This window comes from Periophthalmus magnuspinnatus, chromosome 19, assembly GCF_009829125.3.
Source record: "Periophthalmus magnuspinnatus isolate fPerMag1 chromosome 19, fPerMag1.2.pri, whole genome shotgun sequence".
In the NCBI taxonomy this organism is placed as follows: Eukaryota; Metazoa; Chordata; class Actinopteri; order Gobiiformes; family Gobiidae; genus Periophthalmus; species Periophthalmus magnuspinnatus.
Genome location: NC_047144.1, coordinates 13,256,338 through 13,273,054, shown reverse-complemented (window position 1 = coordinate 13,273,054; position 16,717 = coordinate 13,256,338). Strand labels below are relative to the sequence as shown.

Below are 16,717 nucleotides of genomic sequence, written 5' to 3'. Positions count from 1 at the left end.
CACCTTAAGATGTTGCAAAGTGTGTGATTTTTGGGTGACTTCTTGCATTTGAGGTAGCCATCTACATATCTCCTTTGTCTTGCTGGTATCATTTTGGTGTTTTGGGTCATGAATTTAGAACAAGAAGACACTTCACACTTTTTACAATTTATTTAACACCAGAAAAATGGTACAATTCATTTGTTGTTTTTAATGTCCTTCCGCAGTGGTGGTCAAAAATGGCAAAGGTCATCTGTTTTTTCAAAATATCCGAAGGGAATTTTTTCATATACAAAACCATATATTATTTTCTTGTTGCCAGTGGAAATAAAGTTGTCATTTTAAAAAAGTGTCCGTGGGTTTTTGGTAGAAAAGTAGCAGTCCCCAAACTTCTCATGATGGAACACCGTCCTTTGTAGAGTGGTTTTGAAAGCATGTGGGCCGTAGGCAGCCGAATGAGTTTTGAATGCACAGAAAGGGGAGTTTTAGAGATGAACTGCTAGAAAAAAACAACAATTTCATGTCCATATTTCGTTCATTTTTACAAGAAGCAAACAGGGCCGACTTCAACGCCAAATTCCTGATCGGGAGCACCAACATCCATAGGAGCAATGTCAATGATGGGCAGGCGGGACGTCTTTGTTGTCTTGTAGTCCATGACTGTCTTGCCCCATGTGCCAGTGTGTGACTGCAGGGAGGGGACAAAGAGAGAGACATTAATATGAGTAAACAATTTCGCCTTTCAAGACACCCAAGCAGCTTAACATGATTCTTAAATAAATGCTTTTACTAAAACAGAAGAGAGAAGATGCGCAGATAGTCGTCTTTCCTCACTGTAGTTAGTTACACTTTACTTGTTAATATAAGTATTTGAAACAGTAGAGATATTATAAGATTTGTCTTCAGTATTTCATTAACATTACCTATCTGTGTCATCTGGTACGAGCTATACATTTTCACATAAACCATTGATTTGTACAATTTAATTATTTTAAGATATTTACATTCTGTGTTTTACATTCTGTGTTTTAGGATCTCAATCAACCAGCACAATAAGCCCCAATAAGTTAGTATAAACCCTAAAGGAGTCTCTAAGCTCTATGATATGTTCTCAGTATTAATATTTTCTTTTTTTTCCATGTTATTTGTGTCAATTGCTACGGCAACAGTACAAATGTTTCAACTTTCTGAAACCCTAATGTAGGATATGTATGACAGATGTGATTGTACTGACATTAAACCAGTAGAATCAGCCATTATGCTCCAAAATCTATGAAAGCTTCAACATTTTTTCATAAATGATTTCCCATATTCAATAACTAAAGAACATTCCCCAGTTAGTGTTGTTAAAATATAAAAAATTCAAAAAGGCCCAACACTCCAATACCAACTTTAATACCCCAAATAATTCTTAAAGGCTAGTAAATTAACAGCACACTGAATGTGGATTGATAAAACTGTTCAAGAACGGTCAAATTTTGTCCTGTTAATGTCATTTTTTACATCAATACTTGCTCAAATGAGTATCTAGTTACCAGTTTTATCATCTATTATTATCTGATTTTTGATTCTTCCGACCCCCCATCCCCCGTGGTGCGTACCGTGCAGCCATCCTCGCTGACACTGTAGGTGAAGCGGCTGTTGCCCTCGGCTCTGATCTCCACGTCGTTGGATCCCTGGAGCAGCAGGGCCTTCTTCCTGTTGCCCGTGGCGGCGTCTGTGTAGGCGATGCTGTTCTTGCAGTGGTAGGTGATGTTCTGAAGCGCCTCGTTGGACATCAGGCGCATGAAGGTCATCTGGATGTTGACATCTTCTGGGTCAGAGCCCTCACTGCCATACTGGAACTGCATGGGAGGTAGAACAAGAATTTGAGTTTGTAGTAGTTGTAGTAGTAGTAGTAGTAGTAGTAGTAGTAGTAGTAGTAGTAGTAGTTGTTGTAATGGTAGTAGTCCCTTTTTCCCTTTTTCATTCATTGAATCATATAAAATTACTATATTAAATTCCTACAGGTTGAGATGGTCACCCGAAGTATAGTTGTGGATTTAGAAGTAGGTGTTGTAGTTATAGTATTAGTATTAGCATCGCCAGTAATAATATCAGTACTAGTAGTAATTACAATAGTGATCTAATAGCAATGATTCCAGTAGTCGTGATAATGGTAGTAGTAGTCGTAGTTGCAGTGGTAGTTAAGAGTAGTACTAATGGTGGTATTATTATTAGTAGGTGTGGTAGTAGTAGTGGTGCTAGTAAGACCATAGGAAGAGTAATAGTAGATTTAGTAGTAATCTTGGTAATAGTAGAAGGTGATGTAGTTTTCTGACCTGGAATCCACCGGTCATGGACTCGCTGAACCAGATGTGCTTCTTCTCCCTGTTCTGGCTGATGTACCAGTTCTTCATGGGGATGCTGGACTGGCTGGGGTAGATGCAGGTCGCTCCAGTGTCCATGTTGCAGTGGACCTTGATGGCATCAAGAGGAGAGCCCTGGTTGGGGTCCACCCAGTATGATCCTGTGAAAAATACAAGTATTCATGAACTTTGGGTCATGGCTTTTGAGATAACTGAAGTCTAATAATTTAAGCATGTTCCATGGCTTTGTATACTGTTTTGGGCCTTTCCCCTACACAACTGTCTCTGTTGTCTATTTAATCAGAGCTGATGTATGTTTTGACACTCACCACTCTTCCACTCGGGGTGTGTCATCCTCAGGTCACGGCACATGCGGATGGGACTCTTCTGGGAGCCATCGGGGCTGCGGATCTTCTCAATCTTCTGGGTGAGGGTCTTGAGGGTGGTGTCCACCTCAGTGTCGCGGTCAGCGATGGCCTTGGGGTCGTCAGCACGGTAGTGTCCTCCACGGAGAGGGTCAGGGCCCTTCTCCTGGAGAGGCTGGCTCACAAAGTCGAATCCACCGCCGGGGGGTCCAGGGGGTCCAGGAGGTCCGGGAGGTCCAGGAGGTCCCTGTAAGGAGACACCAGTGTTTTACAATTAACATCAGACTTACAGACGCTTGTACTGCATCTGCTACATTCTATGGCCTAATGACACTGGTCTACACTTTTACTAATCATCTGATCACAAAGGTTAAACTACATCAAACTCACAGCAGGTCCCATCTCTCCATTGCGACCGCGAGGTCCAGGAGGTCCGAGAGGTCCGGGCATGCCGTTCACTCCATCTTTACCAGGGGAGCCGTTGGATCCAGCGGATCCCTGTTAGGACACAACAGCGAGGCAACTTTAGTCTAATTAAATGTCATGTCTTTACTCATACTCAACTGCATGTCTTTACTCATATTTTATGTACAGTTTTATAATCTTCATATATAATTACATTTCTGAATTTTAATACTCACTCTAGGTCCAGCAGGTCCAGAGGCACCAGCAGGTCCTCTCTCTCCAGAGGGACCCTATATATCCAAACATTTGGAGATTAGAATATGACAGTTACTCTGAGTAATGACTTAAAACACGTTTAGATACTTACAGCAGGTCCAGGCAGACCCTGCATTCCAGAGAATCCTCTGTGTCCCTTGTGACCTCTCTCTCCAGCCTCACCAGCCTCTCCTCTGTCTCCCTTAGCTCCAGCGGGACCCTAACCACAGATATATGCATTTATCAGAGTGCAATGCAGAGTAATATGTCATAGGTCATAGGTTTATACAGAAGATTGGTGCATGTATGAACTTACAGCAGGTCCACGAACGCCAGCAGGGCCAGCAGGACCAGAAACACCAGCGGGACCCTAAAAAAGAGCAGGGCAGTGTGATGTCAGATATCACATAGATCTGTTTTTAATCAGACAACATAAAACAAAAAGATGCTCACAGTCTCTCCACGGTCTCCAGATTTGCCAGAGGGGCCAACAGCTCCAGGGGCACCAGGAGCACCAGGAGCTCCAGGGGGTCCGGCCATGCCACTCTCTCCACGGTCTCCCTAATGAAGTATATACACATAGTACTTAAGCATTTTCTACAACCGCAGCACCATGGTAAAGACTGTATGAACAAAGAAAGAGGGTTACCTTGGGTCCAGGAGATCCGTCACGTCCAGGGGCACCATCGTGACCTTGGGATCCCTGAGGTCAGAAACAGTTTTAAAAAGGGGTTTGTCCAAAGTGCTGAATAGTTATATCTTATGTGATCGGTCTAATTATTGTATTAGAGCTTTTTCATTATTTTACACAGTTGAACCCTCTGTACCTCACGTCCAGCCTCTCCGGGGGCACCAGACAGTCCGGGGGGTCCAGCAGGTCCTGGGGGTCCACGCTCTCCCACAAGGCCAGCGGGTCCCTGCTTTCCAGGCTCACCCTGAACACAACAAGGAGAAGGTCAATTAGAGGAGTGTGAAATGGAGGAACACAGATTGTGATAAACTAAGTTCTCCATAACATGATGTGACAAATAGAACAAGCACTAAGCACTCACTCCAGGTCCGGGCAGACCAGGGAAACCTCTCTCTCCACGCTGTCCGGGCAGACCAACAATACCACGCTGTCCAGCGATACCCTGAGGTCCAGGCAGACCAGGGGCACCCTACAACAAAAAGATATCAGTCTTGAAGCAAAGGAAAAAAAGTGTTATTTAAACATCTTCACTCTCATCACTTACAGGAGAACCGTCAGAGCCAGGGGATCCCTTCTCTCCAGCCAGTCCAACGGCTCCAGCGGCGCCCACTTCTCCGGGACGTCCAGCAGGTCCAGTCTCACCACGGGGTCCTCGGGGTCCATCTTTGCCAATGCCTCCAACAGGTCCAGGGGGGCCAGCAGCACCCTGTACAAGTACATCAGTTATCATGAAAAGATCATACTAATGTAAGTTTAAATTATACAAGTTCATTATGGGACACTTACAGCAGGGCCAGGGGGTCCAACTCTGCCAGCAGGTCCAGGGAAACCAGTAGCACCCTAAAACATGAAACACTGAAGGGTGAATGCCCACTTCAATATTGGAATAAAATCTAAATATTACTGTGAAAAGGGAAACTTACAGGAGGTCCAGCACCACCACGAGCGCCCTTGGCTCCAGTGGGTCCAGCGGGTCCCTGTGTACGCAAACGTTTATGTCAGACACAAATTATGACACAATAACACTAAAATTATACATGACATATGTTGAACCAGAGCTGTCTTTTTCAGACACAGATTCATGACCCACCTGAGGACCAGCAGCTCCCACGGGTCCACCGGGACCAGGGGCTCCAGCGTCTCCCTTGGGTCCAGTGTCTCCAGTCTCTCCCTTGGCACCAGGCTGACCATCAATACCCTGAAATGAACAGAAAAGAGTGGGTGAGATTTACATTTCTTCAGCTTAAAATAAACAGAAAAACAATATTTTAAAAATGTAATGTATAAAAGATTCTTACAGGAGGTCCTGCAAATCCAGCAGGTCCAGCAGGGCCAGTCTCTCCACGCTCACCCTGAAATATGACAAAAAATGTATTATATTACTAGGATTACTTCTTTATTCAAAATGCCACTGAAAATGTTTTGTAGTGAACTTACGGGAGATCCACGGGGTCCAGTAGGTCCAGCAACACCAACAGCACCAGGCTCTCCCTAAAACAGAATCACGGATGAGGATGAAACAATATAATATGCAATAATACATTAAAATATAATGATTTCTCTGATCTTACCTTCTCACCCTGAGCACCAGGAGGTCCAGGCACTCCAATAGCACCAGTCATACCACGAGCACCATCTTTACCAGGGGCACCATCAGGTCCCTTGGGACCACCATCACCCTGACAAAAGAGACACATTATAACACTTGTCTCTCTGTGGAGTAAGAGATTATGCCTACTTATTTAGTTTTATAGCATTTAAATGTGTTGTTATGACAGCACTCACTCTCTCTCCCTTGGCTCCGGGGAGACCGCCAGCTCCTCTCTCTCCAGGCATACCCTGCATACCGGGGGCACCAGCAGCACCAGGGGCACCAGCAGCACCAGGCTCTCCCTACAGAACAACAGAAGATGTAAGGTTATTATTCATCATTATAAATACAGCTACAGCACACTGACTTTACAAAATATAGACTATAACTTTGTATCAAAATGTTCTTTAAACCCACCTTAGCACCATCGTTTCCAGCAGGACCAGGAGAGCCACGAGGTCCGGTGGGACCAGCAGGTCCATTACCTCCGCGCTCACCGGGGAAACCTCTGTCTCCCTACAGGACCACAACACACAGGGGTTATTTAAACATAGCAGGGTCACATATCATTGGACATATGGTTTGGTAAATATGGGCTGTACTCACTCTGGGTCCAGATGGGCCAGGGGGACCAACCTCACCAGGAACACCCTGATCAGGAAAAGTATGGATCATTATCACAGCACTAATGCACATTATTTGACTGAAGTCATCCACTTGTCTAGGTGTCGTACCTGCTCTCCGGGTTTGCCAGTCTCACCAGTTGCTCCTTGGGGTCCGGGGAGACCCTGGAATCCAGGGGGTCCAGCAGGTCCTGCCTCTCCCTTCTCACCAGCAGCTCCCTGGACACAGAGAAGATCTTAGCTTCACCTGGATTAAACAATAAGAGTGCATGAGACAAACAGTGTGGACTTACAGCGGGGCCAGAAGGTCCAGGAGCACCAGTATCTCCATCTTTGCCAGGGGCACCCTGTCATCACAAGACAACCATTAGCACCTATTAACTACATGGTTATTCTGACGATTATAAAGGTTTTTATAAACTTACAACAGCGCCAGAAGCACCAGCGGGGCCTCTCTCACCAGGTTTGCCAGGCTCACCCTGAGAAAATGGGGAATTATATCAGTAATATCTAAAGTGTGATTCATACTGTATTTAGTAGTTTCTCTCAAAACCACACTTGCCAGTTAATTCACTTACATTGGTTCCCTTGGGTCCAGGGAATCCCATGACTCCAGGCTGTCCTCTGGCTCCAGAAGGTCCAGGGGGTCCAGGGCGGCCATCTTGGCCAGGGGCACCCTAAAAGTAACAGTCCATAAAATCAATATTCTAGTAATAAAGAACTGATTAGTCAGGTATTTGGTCTGTACTTACAGAAGGTCCAACTTTGCCATCAGGGCCAGGTGTTCCAGGGCTACCAGTCACACCCTAAAGGACAAAATCACATTTCAAAGCACAGTATAAAAGTATAACATTCATTAAATAACATGTATATTTGAAAAACTAATGCAACCATTCTTCCATATAATATATAATAAGATATTTAGGAGTTTGTGTAGCTCGTACAATATGTTAAATAGTTTCAACTATTATAAAGGACTGAAGTCAAATTTAAATTCACATATAGAAAATTACTGTGTGGAAAATGTTATCTTTTATCTGTTCCCAAAATGTACCTTAGATCCGGGGGCACCAGGAGCTCCGGGGTTGCCAGATTCACCAGTGGCTCCCTGAGCACCCATGGGTCCAGGAGCACCACGCTCACCAGGGGCACCCTATCACACATGACCAGATCTGTTAATAATATGAAGGAGTGAATATTGACTTGAAATTTTCCTAAATGATACCGACCTTGCCTCCAGCAGCACCATCAGCACCAGGGAAACCACGAGCACCAGGGGCACCCTACATGATCGACAAAAACAACAAAGATGAGACCACATATTTCAAGTAATATTCATGTATGTTTTTATATACTCATTATTATATACTTATGAAGCTTGTTAGTGTCAGGGTATTTACATGTGAGTTACTTTAATTCAACATAGTGACCATCCATGTTTTATCTTATGTGTACATTTCTAGTATCTTTCCATTTTACATGGGTTTCAAATGTATCTTTTCTATAATAATCTCCTGAACTGGATAATAATATGTTTACAAACTGTTTTTCAGCAACTTCATGACTTGCACTAGTCTATGTCTATGGCAGAAGTCAATTAGGACTGGTCAATTAATCACATTTTAATCAAGATGGTGATTTAGTCCATGTCTAATCGTCAGTGGTATGATTGGGGTCTTTATCATAAGTCTACCGCCAATCCTCTACCAATAAAAGTGTGTGGTTTTGGAGCAGGGTTCAGAGTTTGGAGTAATAAATGTGTCTATTTTTGTGTTAAATGGCAATGATAAAAAGTCCCTCTAGTTTATGTTCATACAATCAAAGAAACCCCTTTTTACTTTGTTTTTGAAAAGAAAATCAAATTGAAAATCAAGTTGGATGAGCCTCAACGCCCAGCCAGTCTAATTAACAGCACTCTACAGTAATAACAAAATTGATATTGTCATGGCCTAAAGTTTTTAAGTTGCTATGAGCATCACTTACGCGCTCTCCGGGGGGTCCACGGGCTCCAGCACCACCAGGCTCTCCACGAGCTCCCCTCTTTCCCTCCTCACCGCTGGGTCCGGGCAGTCCCTGGATACCGGCTGGGCCCTGGATACAAAATACATCGTTACAATATAATCAAACACAAAGTACAACGCAATCCTACCAATAATCCATAGACACAACTATTTAGTACTTTTCTAGCTCTGTTGGACACATGAAGGAAGAATGCATATTTTTAACCCAGCCAGGAGCATTTAACATTTGAAACAAGATTGAAACAGAAACTAATACAAGAATTATATGCATTTGTAGATGTATAAACTACAGGTTAAGGTTAGAAGATTTTTTAACAATAAGAAAGGATAGTTTGCAGAAGACGTTACTGTTACTATAATATTATTAAAGTACTTTGTTTGAAATTTGTGACTATTCAAAATGGACTTTCAGTTTGTTTGGAATTAGTCATAATAATGTTTGTATTTGTGTCCCCTGATGCACAGATTAATGTTGGCTTTTCTCCTTTTTTTGGGGTAAATAACTTGATTGATTGATTGACTGATTATCCTGTACCAAGTTGGGTGTCTTGCTCATGAACACACCAACACAGGAAGCCAAGATGTCTACAGCCTTCAGTTTAGTTGGTGAACGCTTTACCAACTGATCTACTGCAAATATATTATCAACTTACAGGCTCTCCCTTGGCACCGGGCTCTCCCCTTGCACCAGGAAGACCAGGCTCACCCTGTGGACAGAAACAAAAACATTAATGTAACTCGATAATCGTAAAAAGTTTAAAATATAAAAGTAGGTCATGTTATTTTGTCTTACATTGTTACCCTTGGCACCAGCAGCACCGACAGCTCCCTGGCCTCCAGCGGGACCACGAGCTCCGGGGAAACCAGGGGCACCAGCGATACCAGCGGGACCCTAAAAGAAAAGAGATAGTCAGTGAGATATACAGTACAGGTGGGTATATGTAAACTTTTTTGCATTGTCTTGATAATAATAGTAAGTTCACATTTCGGGCATTCCATCATAAATGTGCTAAAACATGTCTGTAAATGTCCTGATTAAGGTTCAAGTACTGCAAAAAGTGAGTGCATGAAATATTGCTGGCATTCTGTACCTTGCCTTGGATAATAGCTAATATTAGCATGTTTACAAAAATGTTAGTTAATGTGCATTGTCTCTGTTCAAATAAACTAAAATACAATAAGTTTAGTGCAGAAAGATAGCCTAGTATACCCTTGTTTGGAAGATTGCACATTAACTGTAATTTTTCATATGTTCAAAGCATAAATTTTGATTATATCGTAGATGTATTTCTGATATTGGGAATACACTTTTGGCAATCCATCAGAAGCATGTAAAAAGTCAATAAATGCCCTGATGCAATGTACAAAAATGAATGTAGTGTAAAAATGAAAAAAGTGTAAAAAAAAACAATGTCATCACCTTATTTGGTAGATTACACAGATTACATGTTCTTTTTCTTTTTACCAGCCCTTACAGAAGATGAACTCATTATTCAAAATGTTCAGATCTACAAAACAGCAATTTTCACAAATTTGTCTACCTCTAGTGTAAAACAGAAACATAAAAAATACTCACGGGAGATCCCTTAGCACCAGGGGTACCATCAGATCCTGGGTTGCCCTATGGAAACAGAACAGTCGTCATTAGCCACATTAACACGTCAATAGTCTGTTTAAAGTTTCCTCAGATATAAGTTTATGTTATGGGTTTATATTATACTCACAGCAGCTCCAGCAGGTCCAGCGGGTCCAGGGTTACCGGCCTCTCCGCGAGCACCCTGAGGTCCCTCAGAACCACGACTTCCCTGAGGACCAGTCTCTCCCTAAACAAGAGAAAAAAGATTCATTATAGTGTGACTAGTGTGGGAATAAATTAATATCGTCCTTTATCAATCCAATCATAGTATGGAAACAAATGATTAACAATAGATAATCCTTCCTCTTTCATTTAGAACAGATGAACGAGTCACCTTAACCAGCTCCTCTTACTTCGAGCTCAGAGTGAGACTGAGCTTGTCATCCATGATAGACGATGACATTAGATTACACACATATGCTATTGGTACTATTACTATTATTTATTATATACTATTATACATAAGGCACTTTTGAAAACATATGCTAAAGATATATATTCTTATCATTACTAGACCATAGTCACATCAGCCAATGCAACTTTGTTAAAAATAAAGTTTCCATAGCAGTTATTTTGATTTGATTTTAGTCAACCAGAGGAGTTAAATAAGTACAAAAATTCAAAGGCCAGCAGACAAAAGTTCTTATGGATATTCTTGCTATACAATAAAGCTTTGGTAGATGTATTAGAATGAAATACAGAGCTAAAAGTCATTCAGTGATGGTATAAGTATGTGTCTACTGCTATAAGTCTACTATAAGCTTGTATTGGGTCTAAGCAAAAGACAGACCCTGTGTTTGTGCTACTTCATACATACTCACATATAGCATTAAAAACAATATTATCAGATCAGTAATTGAATTGAATCATATTTAGTTGGTCTATTTCTCCAGCAAAATACTCAAATTCAATCCTGCTTCTCTCATCCTCACAAGGATAACCAGAGCCAGGCCAGAGCAGAGCCAGATGTTGAACTAATGTTTACTCTTGGGTGAAGGGGGAGGGGAGAGGAGGGGCAGGGGGTACTAGAGGTGTGCTGGTGCCATCTGGTGGCTACAGGGTTCAATCAGAGTTCAGGGGACATGTAATAAGAATCATAATTTCTTGGATATTGGTGACAATGTACAATATCAATATTTTGGTCACTGAAAACATACCTTAGCTCCAGCACCACCAGGGAATCCAGGAGGACCAGCAGGGCCAGTGGGTCCCTGAAATAGACAAAGAAAGTTATAAACAATGACTAAAATGCAAGAGATTTTCAACAAAGATGTATAGATAAGACATAATGGGTTTCAGAGCAATTCAAAATGAGCACTGTTGCCATAGGAATTAACAATTAACACTCTTTTGAATGGGCAACAGAACAGGAAGTTTAAACCCACGAATATTTCATTGCCATATATGTTTTATATTGTAAATTATGATACTGGGTGAAATTGTGTTCTGTTTCACTCTTAGTAAACAGAAAATTGTACATATTTCAATAATAATGAGTAAAACGGCTCTGATTACTTACAGGAGGTCCAGCAGGGCCAGTGTTGCCATCGTTACCACGAGCACCCTGATCCGAAGAAAAGGACAGAATGAGACAAATCCTCAAAAATGAAGCTATAGATCAATTTGTTTGCTATTGTCTTACAGAGGGGCCAGGAGGTCCAGGGCGGCCTCTCTCACCAGGGAGACCACGAGCACCCTACACGTACAAAAACACATATGATTTAGATATTATCCAGAAAAAGAAACTGATATTTTCACATAGATTTAGAAAACATGTCAATAAACAAAGAGAGAATAACTAAAAGTGTTTCATGTGACTAGTGGCAGTTTTGTTTGGACTTGTCTGGGTATTACAGCTTAAGCTTCAAATATTTTTTTAATCTTTGTTGAAAACTCATTTGTTTGTCATTGTATTTCTTGTTCTATTGTATTTTTTCATGTTTAGTTTTATTAGATTGCACTTTATATTGTACCACACACTGGGCAGCGTTGGTTGTTTTAAAATGTGTTTAATAAATAAATTTGACTTGACTTGGCTTGACTACAACAGTTTAAATATTCTGTGTGCATTTACTTGGGTTAAATGTTATACCTCACTATTTTAATTTTGTTTTTGTACTGTTACGTTATTTTAACATTGAGAAAAGTTTAATAAATATTTGATTATATATAAAAAAAAGGAAATAAACAGTTGTAACTTACCATAGCACCGGGGATACCATTCTCACCAGCAGTACCAGGCTCTCCCTACAAAACAGCAGTAAAAATAATTAGCTTTAGCTCTCCGAATGAAATTACGATAAACCATAACAATGATTTAGGTGTTACCTTGGGTCCAGCAGGTCCAGAATCTCCCTTAGCTCCATCTAGACCAGAGAAACCCTAAACAAGACCAATGGGAACAGATATGGTAAGGAAATTCAAAGGGACATCCCATTTGAAGATAGACATTCAGTACTGACTCTGTGTCCCTTGATGCCAGGGAGTCCAGGAGTTCCAGGGAAACCACGGGCACCCTGAAAGAGAAAAAAAATATTTAAAAATTAAAAATGGATGTAGTAGTACCGGATATATGTATGCTATTTATGCAGCTATACATTTGAAGTCTTCTGAGGAGAGACTTAAAAACTATAGTTCCTGTTATCACAGTTTGACCTTGTGACCTTTGAACTTTGGGGTCACTCACCTGGGGGCCAGCAGGTCCACGCTCACCGGGGCGACCAGGTTTGCCAGGCTCACCCTAAATATACAAACAGCAGATTAGTGACATTATAACAAAGTGTCTATAGATGTATCCATATTTACATTTGACAAACAACAAAATGTCAGTGGAACTATTTTATGATGAAAAAACAAAAACCCACATCATCTCCGTTCTTTCCAGGAGGGCCAGCAGGGCCGCGTGATCCCATGGGACCCTAAAATACAAGAACAGATGTTTTCAACATAAAAGCACAAAACAGCTTTAACATGCTATCAGAGTTTGATGTTAGAACCATTCAAAAATATAAAATGTTACGTACAGCAGCACCGGGCTCACCAGGCTCACCAGGGGGGCCAGTGAAACCTTGGGGACCCTACAAGGCAATAAAATATTATTATAAATGTTATTTACACTTTTCTGATTTGATTTGAGGAAAGGGATACTTACAGAGTTTCCAGGAGATCCAGGGGGGCCACGGGGACCCATGGGACCCTGTTATTTGGGACAAAAAAAGAGCCTTTAGTTTGTGATAATAAGACTGATACTGTAAAGTCATGTCTGAAGGTTTAGTCGTGAGTGTCTGTGTGGGGCAGGTGCTTTACCATGGGACCAGGCTGAGGAGGGCCGCTGGATTTGGAGGGGTCACTATAGGACATTTGAGGAGAGTAGTTCTGCAACAACAAGAAAATTCCATGTGTTGGAGTTAGTCAGAGTCTCACGTGCTTCATGTAAAGTTGCTGCATCTAATTTAGACAAAAAAATCAACTGCACTATTTTTCCATTTAAAGTTGCACTGATACACAGTTAGTTTGTTAGTTTAAAGATAATATACATTTGCTTTCCAAAAATAACAAGACTTTAGAAGTTCACTGGATTTAACAAATAAAAATAAATCATTTTATTATCACTGGTTGATCTTAGCAGTTCACTTTGACACTTTTAGTGACCCAAACTCAAGGATGCCTTTCCTAACACAGACTGACCATAAACCACATGTTATAATGACATAATGACGATATAAAAGAGAGAATGGGACACTCACTCCGCCAAGGCCAGGGGGACCAGGGGGGCCGGGAGGTCCTGGGAGACCGGGCTGTCCGTCAAAACCATCATTTCCGGGAGGACCGGCAGGACCCTGGGCAAACACAGACACTGATGAGGGGATCAGGAAAAGAATGTCTTTTTTCTTTGAATAGTTAATAAAGCATAAAATCAAATCAAAAGAGATTCTTTATTGCTTATGATGTGAAGTGCAATGTTCTCAGGGGGATTTGTTTCATTATGCCTCATAACAAACACTGCACAAACAATGTCCTATGAACTTTTAATGACCTGCTGACCTTTTGACCTTTACATTACATCATAAGCTACTGTAGCATAGCTTAATTAGCACGTGCAAGCTTTAATCTTACTTTTTAATAGCAAATGTAGTAAATGTACTGGATTATGATCAGGTCTGTCAACAGAACTGTGAGGGTCCGGAACAAGAAGGCTCCCATGGGCCCCTCTTATAATATAAATGAATCGGAGAATATAGTCCCTGGGCCAGGGACAACATACCCCTTTAGCCCCGTTATCAACTGCCTAATTATAATCAAGATTTGCAAAGTACTCCAAGCTTATAAAACTAATATGTATAAGTATAAATAGGTTTATAAAAGAGAGGGGAAAAGTATGAATTAGTTATGTGAACATTAACCTACCGGGTCTCCTTTGGGTCCTGGAAGACCTGGGGTTGGCTACAGAAACAAAACAAAAAGAACTGTTAGGCTGTACTGGTTTAGACTGACTAATGTAATGTAATGTAAAGACAAAGACCAAAGAGAAGATGAAAAAGGAACTTACTGGAGATTCAGTAATGGGTCCTGGAAACCAAAATAAAAGAGCACAGTAAATATTTCAGTAAGAAACTCTTTGATCAGAAAAATAAGGACAGACACAGCACGTGGCATCTAAAGCCAGTTTCACAGTTTCAGGCCTAATAGTGTGTTTTTGACTCAGCTGAACTTGACATATGCAGGCAGTGTAGCTTCCAGTACTGTCATTACTGAGATTATTTTTATTATTGGCAAAGGTTTCAACAAAGCAGGTATATTCCAAAAACTGGACTTAAAAAGTTAAAAATGGTAATTCCAAAAGGTGGCTTTGGTGAATCCAAGGGAGGTCGAAACGCCAATCTGTTTTTGGCCAGGCAGACACGTGACTGCATAGGTCAGAGGTGAGCTGGGAACACTAGGTGGCGCCACTGCGCAGGTATGAGGTGCAGAGGAGAGCGTGGCACGGTACCATCGGGGCAGATGGGGCAGCACTCTCCGTCGGGGATGATTGGATCTTCGCAGTCGTAGCCTTCCTCGCAGATCACATCGTCGCACAAAACGCTTCCGCTGTCACACACGCAAATCTGGCAGGGCTCGGGTTTCCATACATCCTTATCGTTGTACAACTGTCCATCGGATGTGCAGCTGCCGGCTAAGCCTGAAAAGAGAGGAGGAGAAATGTAAGTATTCAGTGTAAACAGTTTTGCTGTGACAGCATGTAGAAATATGTCTCATATGATCAAAAATGTTGTTGTCCTAGTTCCTCTGATGCTGGAACATGCGTTAACACTAAAATTAAACACTTTATACACACTCTACTGTCATTTTTCACATGTAGGTACCTTTGAATGATCAGTTCGTGTCAACAGTAGGCTACATGTGGTTTGTACGCGATCTGGAATAATATAGCTGAAAGAAATCGTTTTAAAGATGTTTTTGTTTTATCTTTTGACGAGAGGGTATCAAAATACTTAATTTGGCTTTTGGTGCGACGTGACAGCGGAATATGGATAATGCGCTTGCTGTATAAACTTTGGCCACAAGGCGGCGCCGTTTACCCACAGTCAGAGCGCCTCCGCGCCCTTCTCTAGTGATTAATTGGTGTCTAGACAAATTTGTTGTCGACGTCAGACTTAAACTTTTTTCTTTTCCATTGTCTTAAAAAGTTTACTTTTGTGCAAATGACAAGTGCTTTGTTTTATCTAATATGTTGTGATTTACTGAAGTCAGGTCCCCGAACGGCCTAATGCATATCAAATTCTTAATTTAAAAGCGTCTTAACGAATATGGCTGTTGTTTAAATTTGATGAAAAGTCTAAAAAGAAAACTGAGAAGTCTAATTGTCCAGGCCTTGGCCTAACTCGGCCATGGTCGGAAAACATCTGTTAGACGCTGCATATCTTGGCACATGTGGGGGAAATGGGGTGGTTCGTTCAAAAGTTCGTTTTTGAGCTGACTTTCGCGCTGGAGGATGCAATGGATGTCTAAATATTAATCTGTCCCACTGTCTGTGTTTGATTTAGTTTTGGGTTTGCTTCATCTCTTTGTGAACCCAGTGTCCTGTGGTTACACATCAGAGGCAGCTGCTCCCCTCGGGTCTCCAGGACGCACACTGAGCAAGTACGTGCACGTTATTGAGAGCAGCACAATAAAAGAAATTCCGGTCTATACGGCCTCATTCGCCTTAAAAACTCCGAAAAAGTCGATGTGAAACACGTTGCCCCATCTCTGCCCACTGGAGTCAGGTATCCCGCAGAGCAGTCCCAGCATCCTCGTGCGTTATCCACATCCTTTAGGCGCCAGTGCCACAGTCCCAAATCTAGCCAAAGCAAAGTTTGAAAGTGGTACTTACTATCATCCTCGCCTTGTCCTCTTGCCAAAAGCACCGCTGCGCTGAGCAGCAGCGCTATCCGAATATCCACAAAGCTGAACATGTCTAAATATTAGACATGTAGATTCTTTGTGGTAGGGGAATCCTGTTTCTCCTCAGACTCCACTCATATACGGTAGGGTCCGGTCTGTACGTAACTCCAATCCAGACCCCTAGCAGAACCTCCCTACTGCCCAAACAAATGACTTAGCTAGGCTTTTATATGCCTGGACTTTTTTAGGGAGGTCCTGCGCTTAGGATAACTGGTACATGTTGGAGTCAGAGTCCCGCCTCCATCACACAGAGGCCGCCTTAAAACATGTCAAACAAGTTCACGTTGCTGATCCAACGTGGATAATGAACATAGACACCATTTACGCACCGGCACCGTGTCGAGACGCGTCTCCTCTTT

The 16,717-nt window shown here is 41.9% G+C and overlaps 1 protein-coding gene across 2 annotated transcripts; it reads right to left on the bottom strand.

Moving 5' to 3' along the window:
• Positions 1-135: 135 nt before the first annotated feature.
• On the bottom strand, positions 136-16,516 carry col1a1b (collagen, type I, alpha 1b). Of its 2 annotated transcripts, XM_033985405.2 has the most exons (50): positions 16,288-16,515; positions 14,905-15,093; positions 14,464-14,483; positions 14,322-14,357; positions 13,661-13,753; positions 13,221-13,289; positions 13,066-13,110; positions 12,938-12,991; positions 12,779-12,832; positions 12,601-12,654; positions 12,377-12,430; positions 12,243-12,296; positions 12,117-12,161; positions 11,557-11,610; positions 11,434-11,478; positions 11,072-11,125; positions 10,003-10,101; positions 9,855-9,899; positions 9,072-9,170; positions 8,932-8,985; positions 8,241-8,348; positions 7,487-7,540; positions 7,312-7,410; positions 7,010-7,063; positions 6,836-6,934; positions 6,683-6,736; positions 6,551-6,604; positions 6,369-6,476; positions 6,241-6,285; positions 6,052-6,150; positions 5,829-5,936; positions 5,615-5,722; positions 5,481-5,534; positions 5,342-5,395; positions 5,134-5,241; positions 4,967-5,020; positions 4,830-4,883; positions 4,588-4,749; positions 4,405-4,512; positions 4,180-4,287; positions 4,002-4,055; positions 3,806-3,913; positions 3,669-3,722; positions 3,465-3,572; positions 3,334-3,387; positions 3,083-3,190; positions 2,657-2,939; positions 2,301-2,488; positions 1,581-1,823; positions 136-667 (listed from the first exon to the last, which is right to left on the bottom strand). In XM_033985405.2, exons 1-50 carry the CDS (start codon positions 16,367-16,369, stop codon positions 521-523), a joined length of 4,338 nt encoding a protein of 1,445 aa, XP_033841296.1. In that variant the 5' UTR covers positions 16,370-16,515; the 3' UTR covers positions 136-520. The 2 variants fall into 2 exon arrangements, with proteins under 2 accessions (XP_033841296.1, XP_055085399.1); XM_055229424.1 differs by lacking the exons at positions 3,465-3,572; positions 3,669-3,722; positions 3,806-3,913; ... (2 more) ...; positions 4,405-4,512; positions 4,588-4,749 and having other exon boundaries at positions 3,334-3,384; positions 4,854-4,883; positions 16,288-16,516.
• Positions 16,517-16,717: the final 201 nt, after the last annotated feature.

Coding starts and splice junctions, on each gene's coding strand:
- col1a1b (XM_033985405.2), bottom strand. CDS start 16,369: ATGTTCAGCTTTGTGGATATTCGGATAGCGCTGCTGCTCAGCGCAGCG. Junction 12,431..12,600: donor GTGGACCTGCTGGCCCCCAG/GTGAGTGACCCC, acceptor TTTCTCTTTCAG/GGTGCCCGTGGTTTCCCTGG. Junction 3,914..4,001: donor ACGGATCTCCTGGACCCAAG/GTAACCCTCTTT, acceptor ATACTTCATTAG/GGAGACCGTGGAGAGAGTGG.